Source organism: Carettochelys insculpta, chromosome 2, assembly GCF_033958435.1.
Source record: "Carettochelys insculpta isolate YL-2023 chromosome 2, ASM3395843v1, whole genome shotgun sequence".
Classification (NCBI taxonomy): Eukaryota; Metazoa; Chordata; order Testudines; family Carettochelyidae; genus Carettochelys; species Carettochelys insculpta.
Window position 1 is genome coordinate 178472425 of NC_134138.1, and position 26392 is coordinate 178498816.

Here is a 26392-nt window from a genome sequence, read left to right on the forward strand (position 1 = left end):
ATTGAAAGACAACTGGGGTACTCCTTTGGTCAGCTAGAAGTTTTGTCCTGAGACAGAATGAAGTGAAGGAGACTTGTAGATGACCCATGCTCCACCTGGAGTACAAGGGTTTAAGTCACTGTCACCTACATATACAGAAGCCGATACGTGCAAGACTATGGGTTCAAATTTATAATGGAACATCCATTTACATAATCAGTAAAACAACTTGTCAGATCTTTACTTAGATCAGTCCTTGAGTTGGAGACTCTCTCTGGTTTTTAAGACATAACTAACAAGTAAATGATACTCCTTTACTCTTCAGTTCCCATCCTGCACTTCAGTTCCATCCAAGAAATTGTGCTTTTTAGTGGTGGTTAAAGTAAGTTTTTCATATATAGCTCAAAAACATTTTAGGACCCTTTTTTATGCACAGTAAATATAAATTCTTCTTGTAACAGATGTAAACAAAACAACAAAGATTTCCACTGAAAGTAACAAATATTGTGACACTCTTTGCGGTAAAGGGACACTGCTTTTTGCCCACTTAGCTTTTCTGTGAAGAAAACTTGTGTGCCTACGCATTTGTTTTCCCAACATATAAGGGATAGTACCTGTCAAAGAAGCCACTTTTCAGCAATCACCTAAAATTATTTTGTCACCTTGTTCTACTTTTCCTCACATTTATGTTGAGCTTCCAAAAGCACCCTGTCATGTAGCCATAGTATTTTGCCCAGTCATTTTAATCCAACAGTACTGAGTTCAGCTGTAAGTATTTCCACAAAGATTATGGGGTTGGGATGTTTGTTAGCGCATAGCAAATCCTTAAAAGCATTAGATCTTGGTATGCTTTTTCAGACTCTAGACTGTGCAGTTAAAGGGATACATTAATGCCCTTAAAAAGGGAGTAAAAGAATTGATAGTGCTGCAGTATTTCCTATATTTAATATGCATAAAATCACAGTGAAATATTTAAATGATATGTTGGTGAACATTTGCTGATTGAGGGTATCACCTGTGCAATCACAAAAATATCTAGATTTGGGAATTAAGACTATTGTAAAATAAAACACAGCCAATATACTAATACATCTGCTATTCTTCCTTTGTGATCATCATAGATGGCCTAACCAAGGCTCTGTCAGCTGCTAAGCAAATTAGACCTAATCTCCCACACATTCCAGGATAAAGGTTGGACTTCTCTGGTTTGGCACCTTTGGGATCTGACTAGTCCCGAACAAGGGAGTTTGCCAGGCCAGAGGTCAACTCCTGTCCCTCTGCTGACAGACTGTGCTTATTTGTGGTCCATCCCCTCTGGGCTCTACATCCCCAGCCCAGCTCTGATGTTTGCCCCAGCCACCAGGCACTGGGCTCCTGTGCCCCCAGCTGGATTTCACTACCAGCCCTGGCCTCCAGGCTCAGGACCCTCATCTCCCAGCTCCTTTCCCATCTGTTAGCACACCAGCCCCGATCACAGCTACTGCTCTCCCAGCTGCTGGGGCTCTCCAGGACAGATGCTCTCTGGTCCAGCAACATCTGTGGTCCAGCAAGATAACGGATGTTGCTGGACCAGAGAGTCCTAGACCAGAGAGATCCAATATGTAGTATGATGGGAATTCTGAATTTTAAATCTAAATTTTAAGTAGCAGGTTTTTAGTGCATTAAACTGGTAAGGACAGAGACTACATTTGATCTTTGCCCTTAATTTTAAGTAGAAGATTTTTAGTGTATTAAATATAAAATGAACACTAAAATACAGTTTTGGGTTACTTATTTTGAAGTTAAATTGTCTAAGCATTTGGGTTCTTCTCCTCATCCAAAATTCTGATTGCGCTCACTAATTCTTACTGACATCCATCACACTTAAGTCACTGTGCAGATGTCAGTAGGATGGCATATGTGTAATCAGATCAGCATCTGGCCCTTTTCTTTTTCTTTGCCTACTTGTTATTTATTGGTAAGCCTCAGGGGCAGGTGTGATATCAGAACACAAATAAGTAGGCTGGCTGATCCAAACTGCCAAACTTCTCCTAGGTTCATTGATTAGGATCAGATTTTCATTCAAGCCTACTTCTGAGAGCTGGGGAGCAGTTTTAGGTCTTGCTGACATTTATGAGAGTTGCAGCTATTTGACTTTATGAACACAAACAGGCATTTATTCCAGGTGAATTCTAGCCCAGCTAGAACATATGTATGGAACATACAGTGGAACATATATTATTAGTGACCATGGCTGTGGCCACACCACCGCCTCCTTTCAGAGGGAGCATGGTAATGTGGCACTTCAGCAAATGCTAATGAGGTGCTGCTATGAATATGCAGCACCTCATTAGCATAATGGCAGCAGCATGCACACTTCAAAAGTGCCACTTTCTAAAAGCACGCTGCCCATGTAGCTGGGGTCCTCTCAAAAGGAAACCCTGATGTTGAAAGCCCCTTCTTTCCAAAACCAAGTGGGAAGAAGGGGCTTTTGAAATCAGGAGGCCATTTTGAAAGGCCCCCAGCTACATGAATGGTGTGCATTTCAAAAGCGGAACTTTTGAAGCGGGTGCAGCTGCCATTATGCTAATGAGGTGCTGCATATACATAGCAGCACCTCATTAGCATCTGCCAAAGTGCCTCATTACCATGCCCTGCCTGAAAGGAGAGGTAGTGTGGCCACAATCATTGAAAGGTTTTGGTAGGATTGTTAGTCACAAATGAATAAGTGTTTAATAATAATCATAAATATCAGTCAATAACTGCCATCTTCCCCCAGTTCTTTCAAGGCCTTTATATGCTATTTTCCTTATGCCCCAAAACATTTTCTTGAATTGTTTGGGTCACAATTATACAGTAATAGAGTGTTCTACCAAAAACAACAATGCAGCTCAAAAGAAATTATTGAAAAAACAGTACCTTTGTGGATTCTAATATAGTATACCTTGAGAAAGCTTGCCCTGGTGACTTGAGGGAAGTCACCAAACAAAACGGAACACCCCCCCCAAAAAAAAAACACATTTAATGAGATCCTTAGTAATATAATTAGCAAGCTTGGGAATGTTTAACCAAAAACTATTTATGATTCAGTTTAGTACCTATCTGTGCTTTAGACCAAAGTAGTTTATTTACAAATACAAACTAGAGGCCAATAGTAAATGTTAAACAAAACTTACAATAAGGGCAGCCGTAGACCTCAATTCTCAGCCCAATTTGGCCCTCTCCATTCCAGTCCAGAGGAACTATGCGTATATAGCGGGCTATAACTGGATGCTGTAAATCATGCCGGACCACACTGTCAGAGTTTGTATTTCCAGGAAATGCCTAAGGAGGAGAAAAAAAAAAACCCTCTTGTAACTAGCTATTTTTCAGATGGTATCAGAATACTCCTGTGAGGGTGAAAAATTGAGTACAGAAATCCTCTGAGCAGTTAGGTTAAAATTTCATCCTGGTCAATTTGTCCCTATGGGAGTGATTAAATTAACTGATGATTTAACAAACAGCACTGAAGTTCTACATTTCTCAGGAAAGATGCCAGATATATGGCACTGGCAGTTAATGTCCTCTTTCTCTATTATAGGTGCAGCATACCTTGTTCTCGCTTCAGAGAAGCGCCACCAAGGATGGGAAAGTAGTCAATTTTGTGTCTATCTAGTTTTTAGCCTGTTCATTAAAATGTCAATTAGCATCCCAATTGTAGTGATTGTTGTTGTGATGAAGACACTAATTCACTAACAGACAGACTGAATATGCCAATTATTTTCAGACAGATGGAAAGGACTTTAGTCACGAGTGACCTGGGACAGTTTGGAACTGATGAACAGAGAAAAAGCTCTCTCATTCTCTCGAGCCAGATTGTTCACCATTTTAGTTTATGCTTATATAGTGGAATCTACCACATTTCCACAGGACTAAAAACTGTGCGTTAACTTCCAGAACTCACCGTAGGGACATGTGTAATGTGCAAAATCAACACTTCACTCTAAACAAAATGTGCAATTAAATATTTCTTTTTCGAAACTATGCTAATCATCATAATTTTGGCTGTTATCCACAGTGTGAAGTAATTTTTCCCCAATTACTAAGAAATCAGAACTCAGAGAAGGATACAACATTTCTCAAGTGTATATGCACTAATGTTCCTAGAATTAATGAAGTCAACCCACCAGGTTTATTTTAGTCACCTCTGGCTCATCAGAGAACAATGCCTGTTTGTAAACCTCGCTTAGATATTTTCTGTCCAGTCAGCTCTTGGACAGTCTGTTCATTCACAGTCAGAACTTCAGGTAGAAAGAACTTTTATATCTTTCCATACTTTCTCTGGTGGTACCTCAAGGGGAAATGGGTAGCCAACTGGCAGATTACATGTAGTCATTGGTAACACATTTTTATAAAATTTTGCTGAACAAAAAACTTGTATACAAAGACTGAGAAGTAAATTCTGTATTAATGACTAGGTCTACATTTTAATTATATCAATCAAAATACAGTCATTCATTTAAAATAGTTTACGTACACATTGCCATAGACAGTAATATACTTAGGACTAAATGTACACAGTCTGTACCACTGAGAATAAGGGACAATGGGAACCCATTATCCCTGAGGAGGCTTCAGGACAAATTCTTCTTTCTGAAAGAATCATGGCTCCACAAGATTCATACCATGCTAGGAGAGCATTTGTGCTGCTACACCCCTCGAATGCTACTCCCATTCTCTGCTTGACCATGTCCCTGTTCTCTCCCTGCATCTGTTGGGCAGGTCTGTACTTTCTAAGGAGGTATCAGTGCTCTCAGGCTGGCTGTTTCTACACAGGCCACTTCCTTCAGAAGTGACATGCTAATAAGGCATGGATGAAAATTCCCTGTGCCTCATTAGCATAATGTCACATGATTTGGAGTCCAGAAGACCTTTCTTCCAGATTCCAAAAAGCCGTGTAGAAGCGTGGCCCCCTTCTTCCTGAGGCCCCTTCTTCCCAACAATTTTTGGGCATAAGGGGCCTTCGGAAGAAGGACTTCCTTCCAAAAGGCCCCCCGGGAACATGCTTCTACACAGTGTTTTGGAGACCAGAAGAACGGTCTTCTGGACTCCAAATCATGTGACATTATGCTAATGAGGCACGGGGAATTTACATCAGTGCCTCATTAGCATCTTTCGTTCCATGTATTAGCATGCCACTTCTGAAGGAAGTGGCCTGTGTAGAAACAGTCACTGTGTTTACACTTGCATTCCTCTTTCGAAAGAGGCATGCAAATGATGCCATCAAAAATGCAATATGAGGCGCAAATTTGCATATGACACCTCGTTTGCATATTCTTATTTCAAAATAGCTTCTTTCAAAAGAAGAAAACCAGTGCAGATGCTGCTCTTATGAAAGTAAACCCTATCTTCGAAAGAATCCTTCTTCCCATAAAAAAAGGAAGAAGGATTCTTTCAAAGATGGGGTTTATTTTCGAAAGAACAGCATCTTCACTGGTTTTCTTCTTTTGAAAGAAGCTATTTTGAAACAAGAATATGCAAATGAGCTGTCAGATGAAAATTTGCACCTCATTTGCATACCTCTTTCAAAAAAGGAATGCAAGTGTAGACATAGCCTCTGAGTAAGTTCAGTTACTGCAATCATGGAAAGCTCCTACTGGGAAAGTATAAGGGGACAAAGTCTTCTCTTTGACACTAGTATCACACAGAATCTGGCCCAAGTTGTTGCTGTTTTTTTTCCTGCTGAATTTTAGTGCTTATTTATGCAAATTATGACTCACTTTAAAGCTGAATCTTTCACTTTATTATTTACAGAAAATTATTTCAAAAGAATGCATTAGTGTTTTTGGTCTGTATTTCTTTACCCAACTGTAATTTTCAACCTAGGAAAGATTTTAAACATCAAAACTTCTTTGAGACAATTACCTCCATTTCTTGACATACTATTAGCTGTCTAGTATGCATGAATTAATAGTTGCTTCAGGGAAAAAAACACAAAAGTTGAAATTCTTCACAAATTTCAGAACAGCTAAAGTTGTTTTGTTTTTTTCCTATAATCATTTAAAAAAGAACATTGCATAGCTTCAGGATAGTTTTATTCTTTCTTCTTGCCTAACAAACAAATAAAATTAGAAAGCTTAAACATATAACTGCCACCACAACAAAGGAAATATTTATCAGTAATCAATGAGACTTCAAGGATTTCACTTCAGATGTTTTTATTGACTACTCTAGGCAAGAACTGTAATGCTGCCTATTATTAAGGTTGCCTGACACTTTGCATTGTGGGACCCAATCTTGAATTATTTCTAATTTAGCAAACTTAAACAGTTTAGATCTTTTTTCATACTGGGTTTTTGCCTCAGGCTGATTTTTTTCAGCCAAAATAGTTCATTTGAAGACTAGAGAGAAAAAAAATACATTTTGTTGCTTGTGTTAAAATATACCAGCAATCTTTTATTTGAAAATCCTTAATAGCTCAGGCTATGTCTAGATCGCTGAGAACTGTTGGCAAAAGATACAAAAATTGCACAATGTATTTGCGTATCTCCTGCCACTAGTTCTGTTGGGACAGGCTTTCCCAACATTTGGTATAGCCACACGGGGCCAAACGCTGGGAAACCCCGCCCTGCCTTCATCATGCCAGAAGAAAAAAGGGATGCTCTCCCATGCTCTCGACATGGCAGACTTCTGTCAGGAGACCTTTGAGTTCCCAACAGAAGCCTGCAGTTTACACATAGCCTTGGCTTTGAAGAAAGGACTTGAAATCTGGCCGGGGAACTGGTCTTTGTCTCAGATAAGGGGCTTCTGCTGCCCCTGAAAACCTACCTAAATTTGGCCAAGCATCCTCAGAATTATTTGCACCTGTTCAGTAGGGACTCAGATTTTAGCTACTTTAAAATTCTTAAAGTTGAGTTCTTAACTTTGTAACCTCACTAATAGTTTTTAAATACCATGTGATATAAATTATAATGGAAGAGTGTGGAATCTCTAATATAAGTCCATGAATTCACTGGGAAAGACTGGCTTTTAAAATCAGAACTACTGAATGAGACTCTAAGGCTATGTCTACACTTGCCCACAACTTCGAAGGGAACATGGTAATCAGGGTGATGGGAGATTACTAAGGAAGTGCTGCAATGAATATGGGGAGTAAAGGCATTTCAGAGTACTCACAGCTACATGGCAAGCCAGCACTTCGCAGTTGCTGTGGTGGAGAATTTGCCTAATAAAGTGCTGCATATTTATTACAGCACTTCATTAGTATCTCCCCATCACCCTGATTACTATGCCCACTTAGAAGTTGGGGCAAGTGTAGACATAGCCTAAATCTAGTACCTGGATATGGTAGTTACAAGACCCTTCGAAAAGATTTGGAGCCCAAACTCGCAATTGGTAATTACCAGGCAAATGTAGTATTTTGAGTAGATCTACTGAATTCAGCACTACACATAGTAGCATTTACTGGTGGTGAGGAGGAGTATCATCAGTTTCCCTGATAATTAAAACACACTTAATTTGCTCTCCAACTAAACAATATATTTCAAATGCAGCCTTCATTTATACTAATGTAGTATAGTGATGCATGCTCTGTGGATAATGCAATCAACAGTCCAAATCCATTATTCCAAGGGTGAAAAATGAATTTACAGGGACTAGTGAATTAGGTACTGTTGCTGTTAAATCTGCTGTTCTGAGATTTATACATGGGTTTAGAAAGACATTTTTTAATAAAATGAATTTATACAAATTGCAAACCTTCATGTTTGCCAAGCTTAATTTAAAATTACAATTAAAAACTGATGTTGCTATGTTTTTTTTTAAGCAGCAAGAATGGGCCTATAAAATACATTCGTGTATGCTAAAAATAACCCTTCTGTAACTTTTTCATGAAACCTGTAAATATCTATGGTATCTGAACAACTTGTCCAAATTATTAATCTCAAAAGCACACTGAAACCTTTAAAGCCTGTGTTAACATGGCCAGAAATGTGCCCCGCATGAGCAATTCAACCTTTCCTCAACCCAAATAGCTAAGAAAAATTACTAAGGCAGCAGTAAAGGCTCAGTCGGTTGTAAACCAAATACTACAGTCTCAGGAGACCAGTCCTTAAATCTTCCCCTTTACAAGGAAGGCCTCTGCTCATACAGTAAACACCCAAAATGTGCAAGTTCATGTTGCGTTTAACTTGCGTTAACACGAGTTAAGCGCAACTCAAGGCTGCTCTGCAGCTCTATGCCCACCCAGCTCCCGCACCTGGGGGAAGCCGGGCAGGCAGCTGTGGTGGCATGGCTTCTCCCTGGCTTCCCCCAGCTGGGAGAAGCCAGGCTGCCACAGCTGTCTGCTCAGTGCAGCTTCTCCCAGCTCGGGGAAGCCAGATGGGCAGCCATGCCTGGCTTCCCACCTCTGGTAGGAGCTACGTAACGGAGCAGCAATATGCATTTCCCCCTACCACTTATTTTAGCTTCTAGTAAGAAGTTCTCTGTTTGAGTGTGTGTGAGGGACCAACAGACTTGCCAGACCCCTGAGCAAGGGGTGTAAGGGGGTCAGCTCCATGCTCCCAGAATGGGTGGGACCTTGGATGGAATGGGTGGGCACCCAGCCCTCGGCACCACTTGGAGCATGCGGTGCTGGCTCCAATGCGCCCTAACCAGTCCTCAGAGTCTTTTGAAATGTGCCATGTGGTGCTCCGTGGGTGATTTAAAGGGCCCAGGGCTCTGGCCACCACCACTCCTGTTCTCACAGTGGCTGGCAGTCAGAAGCCCTCCATGCCCTGGGGCAACTGCTCCCTTGGCCCTCTCCATCAGTGGGCCTGAGTGCATGATACTGTTAGCAGCAAGGAGTAGACATTTGCATGTTCTCTTTGCAGTAGTAAAGAAAGAAATGATTAAAGACAAACACCCTATCATCCATGGGTGAACACTTCACACAGAATAGTAACAGAAAGGTAGCCATGTTAGTCTGTATTATAACAAAACAAACCAGCACTCACGTAGCACTTTAAAAACTAACAAAATAATTTATAAGACTTTTCACAGAGTGATCATTCAATACCTGATCTATCCATCCTCATCCTCAAAGGAAACCTACATGACACTGTCAAAAGAAAAGCACAGAAGCTTAAATTGATAGCTCTGCTAGACACTAAAAATCACAGACTGAACAGAGACACTAGATTTACGGCTTATTACAACTATCTCTAACCCACTAACCCATCCCTTTTGTCCTTTGACTATAGGGGCTTTAATGGGTCGTTTCACTTTGAACAGTCCCTTAAAAGAATGCCTCTCAGCTTCTCTAGTCTAATCTTGCGTACTCCCAAATTTCACTTCACTTAATAACTAATTGCTTATAATATCAGACAGTAAAAATGAAAGGGTCACAGCACACTGATACTAAAAATGTATTACTTTCTCATTTTACCATCATTATAAAATTAATCAATTGAAATATAAATATTGTACTTACATTTCAGAGTATAAAGCAGAACAAACCAGTAATTATATGATTTTGTTTAAAATTTGTACTCTGCTAGTGCCTTTTATGTAGCCTATTGTAGCACTAAGCAGATATCTAGATGAGTTATTGCAGCTTCTGGAAGAACTCTGTGCACCCCCAGAGGTATGTGCCCCCCTGTCAGGAAGCACTCTAGAATTTGTGATAATGCCTTTGTGTTGCTAAGGTATTTATTTGAGCTTGTATTTAGCTGTGATGCTCTGAGCACCTTTCCCAGACCTGAAGAAGAGCTCAAAAGTTTGTCTCTCTCACCAACAGAAGTTGGGCCAATAAAAGCTATTACTTCACCCACTTTGTCTCTCTACATTAAAATTATTTTGAAGAAAACTATTAATGACCCTGAACTTACAAAAAGAATAGGAGGGGACTGGATTCACAAAGACACAAATGGCATAGGGAAAAGATACAGTAGGCAATGAAGAATGACAATAGTGAGCCAAGGCTGGAGTAAAAATGGATGGAGAAAGAGCAAACAACAGAAAATGATATTGATATGAAAGTAAAATAAATAATAAACAAAAAATGGAAAAAAGAAGAAATGCTAAAGATTAATGTTAGTAAAGTGGCCTATGTACTTTTCTTTCAGTTAATCAAGGCAGTCCTCAGTGATGTGTAGTTTCTATAGTGCCTTTCATGGGGCTCTGTACCATAACAGAATTTAACAGTTGAGTGCTATTAATAGCATTAAGTAACATTCCTTTAGCTTTCCCAGGAGTTGAGGCCAAAAAGCTGTATTTTCAAAATGGATACAATGTCATCACTAAGGCACACAATTATAAAATGATTTGAATTCTTATAGACTTAAGGTTAGCTGCCAGGAGACAGCTAAATATTCTGATTCGGACCATAACATTTTGATGAGAATATATAAATAAATGAACTTGCTTTGGCACCTACTCGCACATGTATAAAACCAGTATATCTCTATTGATTTCAGGATAAGTTATTCAGGCTTACCACCCACATAAGTCCTCAACTTCCCATGGCATATCAGCACATAGTTCTCATTGACTTACGTGAAACTACTCACATACCTAGAGCTAGCACCTTAAAGACTAACAAACTTTATTAGGTTTATTTATTAAAAATTCTGAAGACGTGGGTCTTACCCATGAAAGCTTATTACCTAATATGTAAAATTGATAGTCTTTAAGGTGCTATGGGACTGCTTGTTTCTTGTGAAGCTCCACACTAACATGGTTGTCCCTCTGAGAATATTTAAAGCTAGATGCTGATTAAATTCCTTGTTGAAATGGGCCATAAAATATATGAGAAACAGGCCTTGACTATTTTTAACCATCTGAAACCAAGTCTTCCGCAGGGCCTTCCTGGCTCTGCCCAGGTGTGGCTGAAAAAGTCCCTGAGAAACCTTTTTGTTCAGTTTTCATCTCATATTTCTATATATATATATAGATAGTATATTCCCAAACCCTTTCCCCCATGCTGTTAGTCCTGTTAATAGTCTTCAGACAGGAGAGACAGCAAAGCTACCGCCCCCCGCCCCCCACAACCGGCCTTTGTTTCTACTCGTTGTCTTTCCTATCCTCCTTCTAGCTGCTCTCAGAGTCTCCAGAGTTTTAATCCCACCTAGGCTACGTCTACATGTGCAGCCAACATCGAAATAGTTTATTTCGACGTTGCGACATCGAAATAGTCTATTTCGATGAATAATGTCTACACGTCCTCCAGGGCCAGCAACGTCGATGTTCAACTTCGACGTTGCTCAGCCCAACATCGAAATAGGCGCAGCAAGGGAACGTCTACACGTCAAAGTAGCACACATCGAAATAGGGATGCCAGGCACAGCTGCAGACAGGGTCACAGGGCGGACTCAACAGCAAGCCGCTCCCTTAAAGGGCCCCTCCCAGACACAGTTGCACTAAACAACACAAGATACACAGAGCTGACAACTGGTTGCAGACCCTGTGCCTGCAGCATAGATCCCCAGCTGCCGCAGAAGCAGCCAGAAGCCCTGGGCTAAGGGCTGCTGCCCACGGTGACCATAGAGCCCCGCAGGGGCTGGAGAGAGAGCATCTCTCAACCCCCCAGCTGATGGCCGCCATGGAGGACCCGGCAATTTCGACGTTGCGGGACGCGGATCGTCTACACGGTCCCTACTTCGACGTTCAACGTCGAAGTAGGGCGCTATTCCTATCTCCTCATGAGGTTAGCGACTTCGACGTCTCGCCGCCTAACGTCGAAGTTAACTTCGAAATAGCGCCCGACGCGTGTAGACGCGACGGGCGCTATTTCGAAGTTGGTGCCGCTACTTCGAAGTAGCGTGCACGTGTAGACGCAGCTCTAGTGAGCTTGCCAGGTGTGGGCAGATTCTAGGATGAGCTCTAATTACCCAGCCTCAACTAATTTCCTGTGATTGGGGCCGAAGTAGTAGGAGTTTATCAGGGTTTCTCTGTGGCATGCTGCCATAGTGTGAAGTACTGAAAAAGTAAGAAACTAGAGAAGAATATTAACTGAGTCAATAGAAGTGTCTCAAGCATTTGTGCTCACATCCCATGAAGTTCAAATCATCTCTGAACCCAATATGCTACCAAGGAGTCACTGCACTTATGAAGTTTGCTAACCTTTCTTTCTGCTATACAAGAGGAACCTTGAAAACTGTTACTTTGAAATCACCTGGCTGCTTTATATTTTCCTCTTTATAAAGGATATGTCAAAGTGAGCTCTGCATCAACATATTTTTATCCACAATATAAAGAAGTTTATTGCATATTCAGATTAAATCTCTTTTTTATACCTAAAGAAAATGCTTGGCCAACATTTTCTTCTTTTTATTGCTTGCCAACATCTTCCAACACCTCCTTATATAAATATATATGACTTATTCTGTTATTCAAAAGAGTACATGGAATTTTTCAAGTGGAACCATGTTTATAACGTGACTTCAGCCTCCCTATTAAATCCTGATAGGATTACTGTGATGGAGCCTGGAAGCTGTATTCAATTACAAATGCTATTTTTGGATTTAAACTATGCTGTAATTGTGCAATTCAAAGATTTAATCTATACAACAGTCAAAATTGGTTCAACAATCCACAGACATTCCTCATTGTCCTATATCCTCTTTAAGTTTCCTGGCATAATTACTATATAATATGCATATATTTTATAATTAATGTAATTGCTTTCTGTGTAACAGTAAAGAAGGTGTCTCTAGTCAGTCAGAATTTGATCCAGGCTGAATCTCTCTAGTCCAGCACTGTTGGGACCTGAGTGGTGCCAGACAGAGCTTGCTGGACCATGGGAGGTCAATATTGTGTATTACATTAAAAAAACTTCCACTCCTTACTGGGCTCTTATACAGTTAGGGGTAAATTACAGTGAAATAACAGCACAGAACACAGAGTCACGGCTGGAGGTTGTAAATAAACTTTATGGGACTTCAGAAAACTTGGCTACACCTGTGATAAGTGGACATCTGGATTACTAAAATCATGCCAGATTGTGGATATTGCCAGAAAAAGAGATTCCCCGATCAGAGATTTTCAACATGTACCATTTTAACAAATGAGAGTTTTGCCACTGCCAGAGAAGTTTGGAATATTCTTTACAGGCTAACTTCTGTTTGCAGATAATGCCTATTGACTTTAGTTGCACATATGCAGAGATAAAATATTTACTCTAAGAGGTTTAAAAAAGGAAAAGGAGGCTAGGTGTGAGAGAATATGTGGTGGTATTGGCATATAAGAAAGAAGACAGCAAGTCAGTAGTAGTTCAAATACTGTACCCTCATCCCTCACTATATGAGCACAATTGGTTCCCATCTTTCTGCTCTTAGGTGAAAACTCATAAGAGGGATGCTAAATTCCTATTAAATTACATGTCAAAGTCCCTAATTGGTTCCTAAGGGCTCCTAACTCGGGGAAGGAGTGGCAGCAGGTGGCGCTGCTTTTGAAGGATAAGTTAACATTGGGTTGGGGAGGGTTAAGGGCTGGGGGCAGTTTGGGGCCATGAGCGGGAGGGAGAATTAAATTCTGCTGGTGGGGGGTTCAGGCTGCTGGGCCCGGGGGGGTACAGGTGGTGGTAGGGTCTGACTGCAGGACTGGCAAGGGGGTCTGGCTGCTGTGGTTTGGGGCAGCAGGGCCAGTGGGGGAGCGTTAGGTTGCGGCACCAAGGGTCTGGCAGAGGGGTCTGGCTGCAGAGGTAGTTAAGCTGCCACTTCTGTCGTACGAAGCAGTGGGGCCGGTAGAGGGGTCTTGCTGCCACGTGGCCGACAGGGGTCTGTCAGTGGGGCTAGTTATGCTGCCACGGTACGGGGCTAGCGGCAGGTCAGGGTGCGGGGCTGGTGGGGGAGAGGTCTGGATGTTGCTGTTTGGGACTGCAGGGCTGGTGGGGTGGGGGCTCAGGTTGTGGGGCCAGCGGGGGTCTGGCTGCAGTGGGTTGGGGCTGTGGGGCTGATGGGGGGGAAGTCAGATTACTGGGGGTTGGAGCCACGGGGAGGGGTTTACACTCGTATTAGCGGTGGGGAGTTCACTCGTTGAGTGAACTAGGGTAGGTAAATGTGTCCCTCGTTATAGCGAGTACTCATAAATAAAGTACTCATTTAATGAGGGATGAGTGTATATGGAAGCCCTATATTTTCCTATATTTTGTGTGTATCCTGCAGGACAGAGAATAAATTAGTAAATTTTAGACAATTTTGTCATGAAAATTACCTCTCTATACATACATACAAATACAGTATTAAAATCCCAAATTGTGCTTCAAACCCACCTCACCTTGTTAAGAAGTTTCATTTCAAGTAAGCAACTAGCATTAATTGGATGTGAGCTGCTAAACAATAGCTATTTTACATTTCTCCTCAACTGGTACTTTAAATTACCATATTTGTGTCAGCTAGTTGGTGTAATGAAGCATACAGCTAAAAACCAAACAACCTCCCCTCTGCTTCCCCAAGAATGAATTGCTTTCTTTACCCTCCAGCTTCCTGATTATTTATGCCTTTTAAGTTCAGGAGGTTTCCTTCACTGACAAGGTGATGATGGGGAAAAAAAAATCTGGACTCCAGAAATACACAACCAGTTAGATTCTACTTGTACTTACAAAGGAGTGAAACATATGACTATTGTTATATGGATGTTCTTGGTTTCCTTTCATCCTTCCTTTGCCATTCACTGTATGTGTTTAAACTGTGCTCACTCTTTTCATCTAGAGGCTACACAATTATAAAACTAGCCTTCCAATTTTATTATACTGGTGTGCAAGGATACATGTATATAATTACGACAAGAAAAATAATATCTGTAACAGATATAATCCATATTCCATCATGGGAAAAATGGTTTACAAGCATCTCTGAATCAATAGACTCTAAATGATCGTGCTTCCACGATCTATAATACGAATTATAATTAAATTTAGGAAGTTTCTCTTGTGTGCAAATTAGGCCATTAAATCATTTTACCGTTCATTTTATGTATTTTGTGTTATCAGTTAGTGAAAGCTGATAGGGACTATATCTCTTGAAACCTAGTTTCCTAAACTGTCAAAGCAAACTACAAATATAACACATGAATAAATAAAAGCAATCTGACAATATGAAGTTCAAAACAAGCCACAATTGAAAGACTTACTGTATTTCCACCACAGTATTTATTGGTAAAAATTACTATGCTAAATATTTGGGATTTCAAAGCTATATGTAAATTGTTTCTAATATCAATGTAAATAGTTATTTGATTATCCCTTATGAATTAAATAATACAATGTTGTAGTTCAATAATCCTATCATCCTATATAGGCATAACTACCTGTTCTTTCCTGGTTACACTTTGCAGCCAGTCCACAGCATGTCAAGTAAAAGAAAAAATATGTAATTTAATTTCAATATAATGATACAAATTATTAAGCATTCATTACATTAAAATCTCCACATATAGAAAGACAGGAATCAATGAATTTGTATTAATTTTCCTTTTAACTTCTTTCCTTTTTCAGTTCCAAGGAGCCTTAGTAATTTATCATTAACTTGACTCTATTTGTAAATGGTATCGCCAGGAGGGCTTTGGCTTCCTCAACCACGGGATGCTATTCCAGGAAGGACTGCTAGGCAGAGATAGCATTCACCTTTCGAGGAGAGGGAAGACCCTATTTGGACACAGACTGGCTAATCTAGTGAGGAGGGCTTTAAACTAGGTTTGATGGGGATAGGGTAGCAAAGAAGATGGAGACTTGGGAGATGCATTGGAAGTGGGAGGGAACATGGGCTATAATGGCAGAGAAAAGAAGTGTCAGGGCAAAACCGGGAGGCAAGATCAAATCAATATCTTAGATGCCTATATACAAATGCAGGAAGTATGGGTAATAAGCAGAAAGAACTTGAAGTGCTAATAAATCAACACAACTATGACATTGTTAGCATCACAGAAGCTTGGTGGGATAATACACATGATTGGAATGTTGGTATGGAAGGGTACAGCTTGCTCAGGAAGGATAGACAGGGGAAAAGGAGGAGGGTGTTGCCTTGTATATTAAAAATGTATACACTTGGACTGAGGTGGAGATGGACATAGGAAACGGATGTGTTGAGAGCCTCTGGATTAAGCTAAAAGGGGTAAAAAACAAGGATGACGTCCTGCTAGCAGTCTACTACAGGCCACCTACCCAGATGGAAAAGGTGGATGAGGCTTTTTTTAAACAACTAACAAAATCATCAAGGGCCCAGGATTTGGTGGTGATGGGGGACTTCAACTATCCAGATATATGTTTGGAAACTAACACAGTGACACACAGACTATCCAATAAATTATTGCACTGAACTGGAGACAACTTTTTTATTTCAGAAGGTTGAAAAACCTACCGGGGGGAAGCTGTCCTAGATTTGATTTTAACAAATAGAGAGGAACTGACTGAGAATCTGAGAGTGGATGGCAGCTTGGGTGAAAGTGATCATGAAATCATAGAGTTCACAATTTTAAGGAAGGGTAGAAGGGAGAACAGCAAAATAGAGACAATGGATTTCAGGAAGGTGGATTTTGGTAAATTCAGAGAGCTAGAAGGTAGGGTCCTCTGGGAAGCAAGACTGAGGAGAAAAACAATGGAGAAGAGTTGGTAGTTTTTCAAAGGGACATTATTAAGTGCCCAGCTATTCCTCTGCGTAGGAAAGATAGAAAATATGGCAAAAGACCACCTTGGCTTAACCAGGAGATCTTGAGGGATCTCCAAATAAAAAAAGGAATCATATAAAAAATGGAAACTAGGAGAAATTACGAAGGATGAATACAGGCAAACTACACAGGAATGCAGGGGCAAGTTTAGAAAGGCAAAGGCGGAAAATGAGCTCAAATTAGCTACGAGCATAAAGGGAAACAAGAAGACTTTTTAAAATACATTAAAAGCAAGAGCAAAACCAAGGACAGGGCAGGCTCATTGCTCAGTGAGGAGGGAGAAACAGTAATGGGAAACTTTGAAATGGCAGAGATACTTAATGACTTATTTATTTCTTCACTGAGAAGTCTGAAGAAGGAATGCCTAACATAGGGAACGGTAGTGGGAAAGGGGTAAGTTTAGATGATAAAATGAAAAAAATGAACAAGTTAAAATGACTTAGAAAAGGTAGATGTCTGCAAGTCACCATGACCTGATGAAATGCATCCTAGAATACTCGAGGAGCTGATGGAGGAGGTATCTGAGCCATTAGCTATCATCTTTGGAAAATCATGGGAGACAGGACAGATTCCAGAAGATTGCAAAAAGGCAAATATAGTGCCCTTCTATAAAAAGGGGAATAAGAACAACACAGAAAACTACAGACCAGTCAGTTTATCTTCTGTGCCAGGAAAGATCAAGTAATTAAGGAAATCATCTTCAAACACTTGGAAGATGGTAAGCTGATAGGAACAGCCAGCATGGATTTGCAAAGAACAAATCATGTCAAACCAATCTGATAGCTTTCTTTGATAGGATAACGAGCCTTGTGGATAAGGGAGAAGCAGTAGATGTAGTATATCTAGATTTTAGTAAGACATTTGATATGGTCTCGCATGATATTCTTACCAATAAACTAGGCAAATACAATTTAGATGGGGCTACTATAAGGTGGGTGCAAAACTGGCTGGATAACCATACTCAGAGAGTAGTTATTCATGGTTCTCAATTCTGCTGGAAAGGTATAACAAGTGGGGTTCCACAGGGGTCTGTACTGGGACTGGTTCTGTTCAATAAGTTCATCAACGATTTAGATATTGGCTTAGAAAGTACACTCATTAAGTTTGCAGATGATACCAAGCTGGGAGGGGTTGCAACTGCTTTGGAGGGTAGGGTCAAAATGATCTGGGCAAATCAGAGAAATGATCTGAAGTAAACAGGATGAAATTTAATAAAGACAAATGCAAAGTGCTCCCCTTAGGAAGAAACAATCAGTTTCACACACACAGAATGGGAAGTGACTGTTTCAGAAGGAGTATGGCAGAAAGGGATCTAGGGGTTATAGTGGGCCACAAGTTAAACATAAATCAACAGTGTGATGCTGTTGCCAAAAAAGCAAACATGATTCTGGGATGTATTAACAGGTGTGTTGTGAACAAGACATGAGAAGTCATTCTTCTGCTCTACTCTGCGCTGGTTAGGCCTCAGTTGGAGTATTGTGTCCACTTCTGGGATCTGCATTTCAAGAAAGATGTGGAGAAACTGGAAAAAGAGTCCAGAAAAGAGCAACAAGAACGATCAAAGGTCTAGAGAACATGACCTATGAAAAAAGACTGAAAGAACTGGGCTTGTTTAGTTTGCAAAAAAGAAGATTAAGGGGGGAACATGATAGCAGTTTACAAGTATCTAGAAGGGTGTTCATAAGGAGGAGGGAGAAAACTTGTTCTTCTTGGCCTCTGAGGACAGAACAAGAAGCAATGGGCTTAAACTTCAGCAAGGGAGGTTTAGGTTGGACATTAGAAAAAAGTTCCTAACTGTCAGGGTGGTCAAACACTGGAATAAATTGCTTAAGGAGGTTGTGGAATCTCCATCTCTGGAGATATTTAATAACAGGTTAGATAAATGTCTATCAGGGATGGTCTAGACAGTACTTGGTCCTGCCATGAGGGCAGGGGGCTGGACTTGGTGACCTCTCAAGGTCCCTTCCAGTGCTAGCATTCTATTATTTTATGATTTGCCTCCAGCCATAATTATGAGGCCAAAAAAGTTAACATCTCTACTCCCAACTAGGTCTTTAATATCCTCTTCCAAATCGGAGTATTAGGTCACTTTTCCCCTGGGGGCTTTCCCATCGAATGGCAACAGTCACCACTGCCTCAGTTTCTCATCTAACAATATTGGGCTTAAGCAAAAAGCCATCTTTACACCTTAAAAATGGCTCCACTCTCACTTTCCATCCTAAATTACCTATTTTACAAATAACTGAAGCTACTACCCTATTATGTCTTTATATCCGAGCATCTTTCATTTGAAAACATTGCTGGATACCTGTGGCATTGTTTCCCTAACCTTCCCATACCATCTACACTTAGCTTCTATTTAATTTCTCCTTCTAATTAGTGTCTCTCTCGTAGGGAAAACATTAGCTGTTAATTGTATTGTAGTGATGAAGGAAGATGATTTAGCCATACACAGTCTAATCAAAAAAGATTTACTAGTTGGGTCATTTGTAAAACACTTAATCCCAATTCTTTAGCATTTTAACTACTTTATTTTTTACGACATTTCAAAGGTAGCAACATTTCACTAATGTACAAAAGGGTCTTTTTATACACTCACAAATTGTGTGGGTTTTGTGCAATATCCTATACATGTATAAAATTATAATTAATACAAGTTGAACTTCTCCAGTCCGGAACCCTCAGTACCTGACTGGTGCCAGATGAGAGAATTTGCCCCACCACAGGAGGTCAGTAGTCTAACACATTGCCAATACTTTCACCCCATTCTGGGCTCTCAGAAGACATTTAGGGGAAAATTACAGCCAAATAACAGCACAGAACACCGAGAGACAAGACTAGTTGCAGTAAACAAACTTTATGGGACCATGAGAAACTTGGCCACACTCACGGTAAGTGGTCATCTGGCTAACTAAAATCATGCAGGATTACAGATATTGCTGGATAAGAGACCTCTGTATTAGAGAGGTTCAACCTGTAACAGTCATGCTTACTGGAAATAATTGCTTGGACAAGGGATGGATTTTATTATTAAGACAGAGGTTATACATTTGGAGGTCTTTCTTGTAATCCTGTCTCTACCACAGATTTAATCTATGATGATTGCCCAGTCACACTACTGTCCCTCTCTCAGCTTCCTTATTTGTAAAATCAATTGATTTAGTTCCCTTTGAGGAGTGTTGTGAAGTTGTGTTCATTCGTGTTCAGAATGAATTTTGAGTTCCTCGAGGAAGTTACTATGGAAGTGCAAAATATTACATAAAATTAGGAGAAATCAGAGACAATGAAGTGATGAATTCATCTATAAGATTTGGAGTATGCTGTGAGCAAAGGACTTGGAGCCAGAAATTTGCAACTTCTAATTTTGACTCTGATGTATGACCTTACATTTGATTTAACTTCTTTGAGCCTCATTACTGGGATAATACATGCCAATCTCGAAAATGTATGGTTAGAATTAATGGCTTATTTGTACAGTGCTTTGCTTTCATCTTTAGAGCCATGGGTCCCATATCCTCACTTACTTTACAAAAGCGGCTAACATAAGATTCATAGATTTTTAAGGCCAGAAGGGTCAATTATGATCATCTGCACAACACAGGTCATAGAATTTCATCCTCTAAAACTTTTGCACCAAGCCCAGAACTCCTGTTTAAAGCTACTGTACATCTTTTAGAAGGATACCCAGGGTTGATTTTAAAAATGTCAAATTATGGAGAATTCACCATGTTTCTAGGTAAATTGAGCTTATGGCTCATTATTCACACTTAAAAATCTGCACGTAATGATCTGGTATGAGTTCATCTACCTTCTTCTCACCATTGGATCTCACAATGACTTTCCCCCACCCACCGCTCAATTAAAGAGCTATTGTTATCAGAAATATTGTCCTCCTGGAAGATCATGATTAGACGTCAATAGCTAGAGTTATACATTCACATATTAGCCATAATAAATCACTTGCTCAAGAACATCTCAGATTAACAGAGTGCCATAGAATTGTAGGTAAGCAGTGAAGCAGCTGGCCAGGTGCCAGAGTATATTAAGACTGGTGTAAAAGATCTAGCAATACTTCACTTTTCTCAGTGCTTTCTTATTTTTTGTAACCAAATATTACCCCCACCAATATAGCTGCAAAAGCACAAAAAAAAATAGCAGCACTTCCTTTAATGCATCTTTAGCTAGGTCTACACATAAGCACCCTTTCGAAAGGGCAAAAATCAACGTTCAGCAGTCGAAATAGTGGCTGTCAAAAGGGAGCAACCTCACTCCAATAGTGGATCACCAGGCTGACCTGCCCTTTCGAAGGACTGTCATGACCTTTTGAAAGGGAGCGTCCACATGGCTCCAAGCTTTTCTTTGAAAGAAGGGAGGCAGAAAACACAGCAGATGGGGTCCCATGGCCAGCAAGCCCTTCTGGGGCCGCAGCCAGCTGTTCCCTTAAAGGCCCGCCCCCCGCCCCCGACCCTCCACCCTGCATGAGCTGATCTCTGCCCAGCCATCCCCAGCCCAGCAGAGCCCACTTGTGCTCCAGGATGGAGGCACAGCAGCAGATCCTTCAGGAGGACACACTCATCCTGGAGACCCTGCTATCAGTGCTCTCCAACATTGCCGCAGCTGCACCTGATCTACTCAAGTGGCTAGGCCTCCTCACCAGGTGCCCTGATGCCTCTGGATCCACCCTAGCAGCACTGACTGGTGGGAGCATCTGGTGCTGGAGTAGTGGGATGATGAAAGGTGGCTGCAGAACTTCCGCATGTCGAGGCAGACCTTCCAGATCTGCCGCTTGCTCGCCCCTGCACTCTGGCACCAGGACACCTGCATGCGGCCTGCTCTCACCCTGGAGAAATGGGTCGCAATCATCATCTGGAAACTGGCCACCCCGGTCTACTGCTCTGTGGGACAACAGTTCAGGGTGGGCAAGGCCACCACCAGAGCTGTACTTAATGGAGTTACTGCAGGTCAGGGTCATGCATCCCCCACAGGTAGGTGGAGGGGTTGGGGTTAGGGGAACCCACAGCTGAAGGATGAAGGCAGGACGGGCCTGGGGGGGGGGAACAGCCCACCACACCCACACTAGACACATGTTCCCCTCCCACCCATGTAGGTCATCAGAGCCATCAACACGATGCTGCTGCACAGGGTCATGTGCCAGGGGGATCCAGATACCACCATCACAACATTTCAGGACGTGGGCCTCCCAAATTGCTTTGGATGGCATGCACATCCCCATCCGCACGCTGCCACACAGGATTGGTCAGTACGTCAATAGGAAGGGCTACCATTTGGTGGTGCAACAGGCCCTGGTGGAAGCTAGGGCCTGGTTCATGGACGTCTATGTGGGCTGGGCCGGCTGCACCTACAATGCCCGGGTCTTCTGAAACTCCACGCTCTGCTGGCATATGGGGGCTGGCACATCTGTCTCCCAGCAGGACATTCCAGGGATGAGGGGGGCATCACCATGCCACTCTGCATGGTGGCAGGCATAGTGTACCCCCTCCAGCCATAGCACATGCAGCCTTACATGGGACTCCTTGACCCCACCTGGGAGACATTCAACCAGCACCTCAACCACACCCGCAACATCATGGAGTGGGCTTTCGGGTGCCTTAAGGTGTGGTGGAGGTGCCTCCATACATGGTTGGAGGTCGGGGTCTTCAACGTGCCCCATATGGTGGGTGCCTGTTGTGTCTTCCACAATGTTGTAGAGGGAAAGGGGGATGCCTATGTCCACAGGAGGGGGTGATGTGGCCAGTGCTAGCTACAAGCAGTCAGGCAATGCCCCCATCTTCCAGGCTCACTAGGATGGCCACCACATTTGGGATGCCCTCAAGCGGGCCTTTGCAGATGGCCACCTGTGATCTGCACTCACCCTCACCCCCCATGCACATCCACCACCCGCCATCCCTGCCACCACTGCCCCACTGTCACCCCCAGCTGCATATCTGCCACCCACCACCTCTTTCCAAGGAGCATGGCATGAGGATATGTATAGGACATAAACATTTATCAAGAACAGGACACTATGTACAGGTCGGGAGGACATGGTGTGTGGGGGGCACCTAACCTGGAGGGTGGGAGGGGGCTTATTCTGGGGCCAGGGTGGTGGGCTGCGAGCCCTGTTGGCTCCTGGATCCTCTGCCTCCCCAGGATGGAGGGGAGGTTGCAGGGAGCACCAGCAGGTAAGGTCATGGGGGATGCTCAATGGGGGCAGTGGGCACAGGCTCGGCAGGGGTCGACAAGAGCAGAGGGAAGAAGTGAGCCACTGGGGGGGGCCAGGAGGCAGGTGACATTGGCTGCATACTCCTTGACCATCTGGCCAATGCCCTCCAGGGTGCACAGCAGCCTCTCCCATGCTGCCCTTTGCCACTCCAGCTCAGCCTCTACAAGCCGCAGGTGCCTCTCAGCTACCTCGGCCTGGTGGCGGCTGGCTTGGTCGTCCTCAGCGTGGTGGTGGGCCCTTGGGCTGTGGCCCTGACAGCGTGCAAGGTGGTGCCTGGCTGCCTCCAATATCTGCTGGGGGGCTCTCAGTTACGAGCAATGGCACTGGGCTCTCAAAGCCCATGGATGGTGCAGCTGTATGGAGAGGGGGACAGCATGTCAGTAATGTGCCATGGACAGGGGAAGGTCTGGCCATGGGCCTCACCCCTTCCTGAGGACTCTCCCATGGGGCACCTGCCCCCGCCCCCCGACTGGGCATCCCATCTGATGGCAATGCAGCTGGGGGCCTCTTACACAGGTTGGCCTTCCCGGCCCACAGTGTGTGATCCCCAGGTGCTGTCTAGCACCAACTGGCTGCCACCCTTTGAACGGCTTGAAGTGCTGTCCACTGGGGGTGGGTGCTGGGCATCATTGGTGTGCCACTATGGGGTTCTGTGTACCACAGCAGGCTGGCATGTGTGCAGCCTGAGACCCCTGGTCCTTTATGTGGCCTGCTGGCCAGTGCATCGCCCCCACCTTATGGAGTGGGTGCACGTCCTGCCACGTACGTACCAGAGGGTCCCTCAGCAACATCCGGGGATGCCTAGCTCCTAGTCACCCAGCTGGATGAGTAGGAGGAGATATAGATGGTGAGTTCCCCCTCCTCACTCAACCACTCCATGGTGCTCTCACCCTCCTGGGTCCCTGGTCCGGGATGGTCATCCTCTTCCAGCTGTGGCTTGTCAGCCCATGTGGCCAGTAGCACCAGGAGTGGGGAGCTGTCTGGGGGCCCCGGGATGCCCCAGAGTTCCCAGAAGTAGGGGCAGGTGGCTGTGTCTGGCCTGGTCCCTGGCCCGGGCATAGCCCTGCTGCAGCTCCTTCATCTTGGAGGGTACTTGTTCTGCTGTATGCTCCAGGTGGCCCCTTGTGAGGAGGCCCTGGGCTTGGTGAGCGAATGCTGTGGCATTGCGATGCGTCACCCCCATCTCGTGAAATACCTTGTCCTCTTTCCAGAGACCCAGGAGGTCCCCCAGCTCCCACTCCATCCAGGAGGGGGCCCTTTTTTTTCTCTCCCCCAGAATCCTGGGAGCCCTATGAGTGCTTGATGGGGGGACCATGGGGCTCACATGGGGGCTGGCTACAGGCCATGGCTGTGGTGCTGGGAGCGTGGGGTTGGAGCACATGGAGCGCTGAATGCTCCTAGCACGCTCCTAGCTTCCTGCCACAGGGTTCCTGCACACGTGCTGCTTTAAGGCGGCCGGAAGCAGGGATCGTAAAGCCCCACCACTGCTGGCTGGAGTGCCCCATGCTCTAGTCAACTGGTGCCATAGAGGACCCCTCTTTCAACAAAGCAGGAAGTGGAGAGTCTAGGCATGTATATTCTTTTGATTTAGTTTTTTGAAAGGCGATGATCTTCTTGATATGGGTTTGGAGTTCAGATTTTGATGTCTGTGCCCCGTGCCTTCTACTTCCTTTTGAAAGACAGTGTTGCATGTGCAGAAGCTCCTCCTGTTCTTTTGAAAGAGGGTCACTTACTTTGACATTTTGTGCACGTGTAGACCCAGCTTTTTACTGATTTCCATCTCATAGTGTGATACTACTTCAGACATCAGGGAACAACTTCCCTTTTTATTGTTTTCAATTATTAGTTTTCTCTCATGTATTATAATTTAGTTGGAATGTTACATTGTAAGTGAACATAAATCTTCCAAACTATCTCCACTGTGTTGAACATAAATTCAGCTATGACTTAACTCAGAATGACACATGCTATCTAATCACATAGTAGTTAATATTTCCATTTCCTCACTACATAAAATACTATCAAATACCTGTTGTACAAATGTTAAATATCTTCCTATCAGAAAATAAGAAGCAGCAATGCATATCCAGCTTTTAGGCAAAATGCTACAGAAGTTCAATGTGTGTTTGAAGGGAGATGTATTTTTTTAACACCCAGTTTCACAATCATATAACTCATTTGGATATTTTAGAACAAAACATTTTAAACACAGTAGAAAAGAAAAGAAGACGGAAAGAAAGCAGCAGGGACAGACACTTGCTTTCAGCAGGAACCCAGCTGAGTTTCACTGAAGGAAATGAATCAATGGCCCTTCATATGAAGGAAATCAATTAGGAAGTCATTACCTGAAAATTAGCACTCAAAAACAAAATTTCACTTTAAAGCCAACTGGATTATGTGTCAGTATTAAGCTGAATTGCACTTGACCTGATGTATGCAAAATGCTGAACATCCTCCAGCTGTACAAAGCTTGAAGTGTGAAAAATTACAGAGAATGTTTGCAGATATTATTGAGTTTATTTTTGCACACTATTTACATTGCAAAACGACTGTCCTGTTTTAAAATAGCTTTACATTACATTTCTCAAATATTGCTATTACTGACATTTCAGTAGCACTAGAAGCCTCAGTTATGCTACCCATTGCACAAAAACCCAAGAAGAGTCAGAGTCTGTTCTGAAGATGATATAGCCTATGGCTATTTCTACATTGCCATATAACCCTTCGCAGATGATCCCTGTATGGGGCTCTGGCTACAGGACTATGAAAAGTGTAGTACAGATATCTGGCCTTGGGCTAGAATCTTTGTTCTGAGACACTCCAGAATTTTGGAGCATGCGCTTCTGCTGAACCCAGGCTTCTACCCTAAAATTGTATATCCCTACAACATGGGCCCAGTCTTGCAAGGCGTAGAACACTCTTGTCCCCAACCTTATAATACACTGAAGAACATTGATCCACGTTGAGTACATGTTTAAGAACTTTACTGCACTGGGGCCAGAAAGCTCAGCATGCAGCTGGATCAATCTCTACAGAAGCAGATTCTGTCTTTCTCTAGTGGCATATGGAACTATTCTTACTGTATATCTACCAGTACACTCAGTATTCTTGGCCAATAACCATACTAACATATGGACTAGAAAGATCCCATAGCATTCTGGGTTGAATTTGGACTAACATCTAGGTCTTGGGGTTCAAAGACAATTAAATGCTAGGGATTAGGTGTCACAGCACCAAAAAAAGCCTTGATTTTTCTGCTGTGGTAGGATAAATCTGAGATCTATCTAGAAATTAGTCCCATTTGCTTTGGATCCATAGATTCAGGTTCATATTGCATGACTCAGTTCCAAACTCTCCAGCAAAATTCAAGTTAAAGGGCTCCATGACATTCTGATTCAGGTCTAAGGAGAGGTATTGTGGATACAGAAAAATCAAAAGATTATATGTCAGGCAGAAATAAATACATTCAGATAAAAAATAAACCTGTTTGGTGAATTGCTTCTAGAATGTCACTAGACTACAGGTTTCAGGGAAACTATAAACACCATACATTGTACTGTCATTTACAAATTTACATATCTGACACCTCAT

At 42.7% G+C, this 26392-nt stretch overlaps 1 protein-coding gene across 1 annotated transcript in view; it reads right to left on the reverse strand.

The window, feature by feature from the left end:
- The window catches only part of CNTNAP2 (contactin associated protein 2), a 1212102-nt gene that overhangs the window by 964932 nt on the left and 220778 nt on the right, over positions 1-26392 (reverse strand). Inside the window, exon 4 of the mRNA XM_074985481.1 lies at positions 3135-3282. Coding sequence (XP_074841582.1) covers positions 3135-3282 — 148 coding nt within the window. The remainder of the gene's footprint in view (positions 1-3134; positions 3283-26392) is intronic.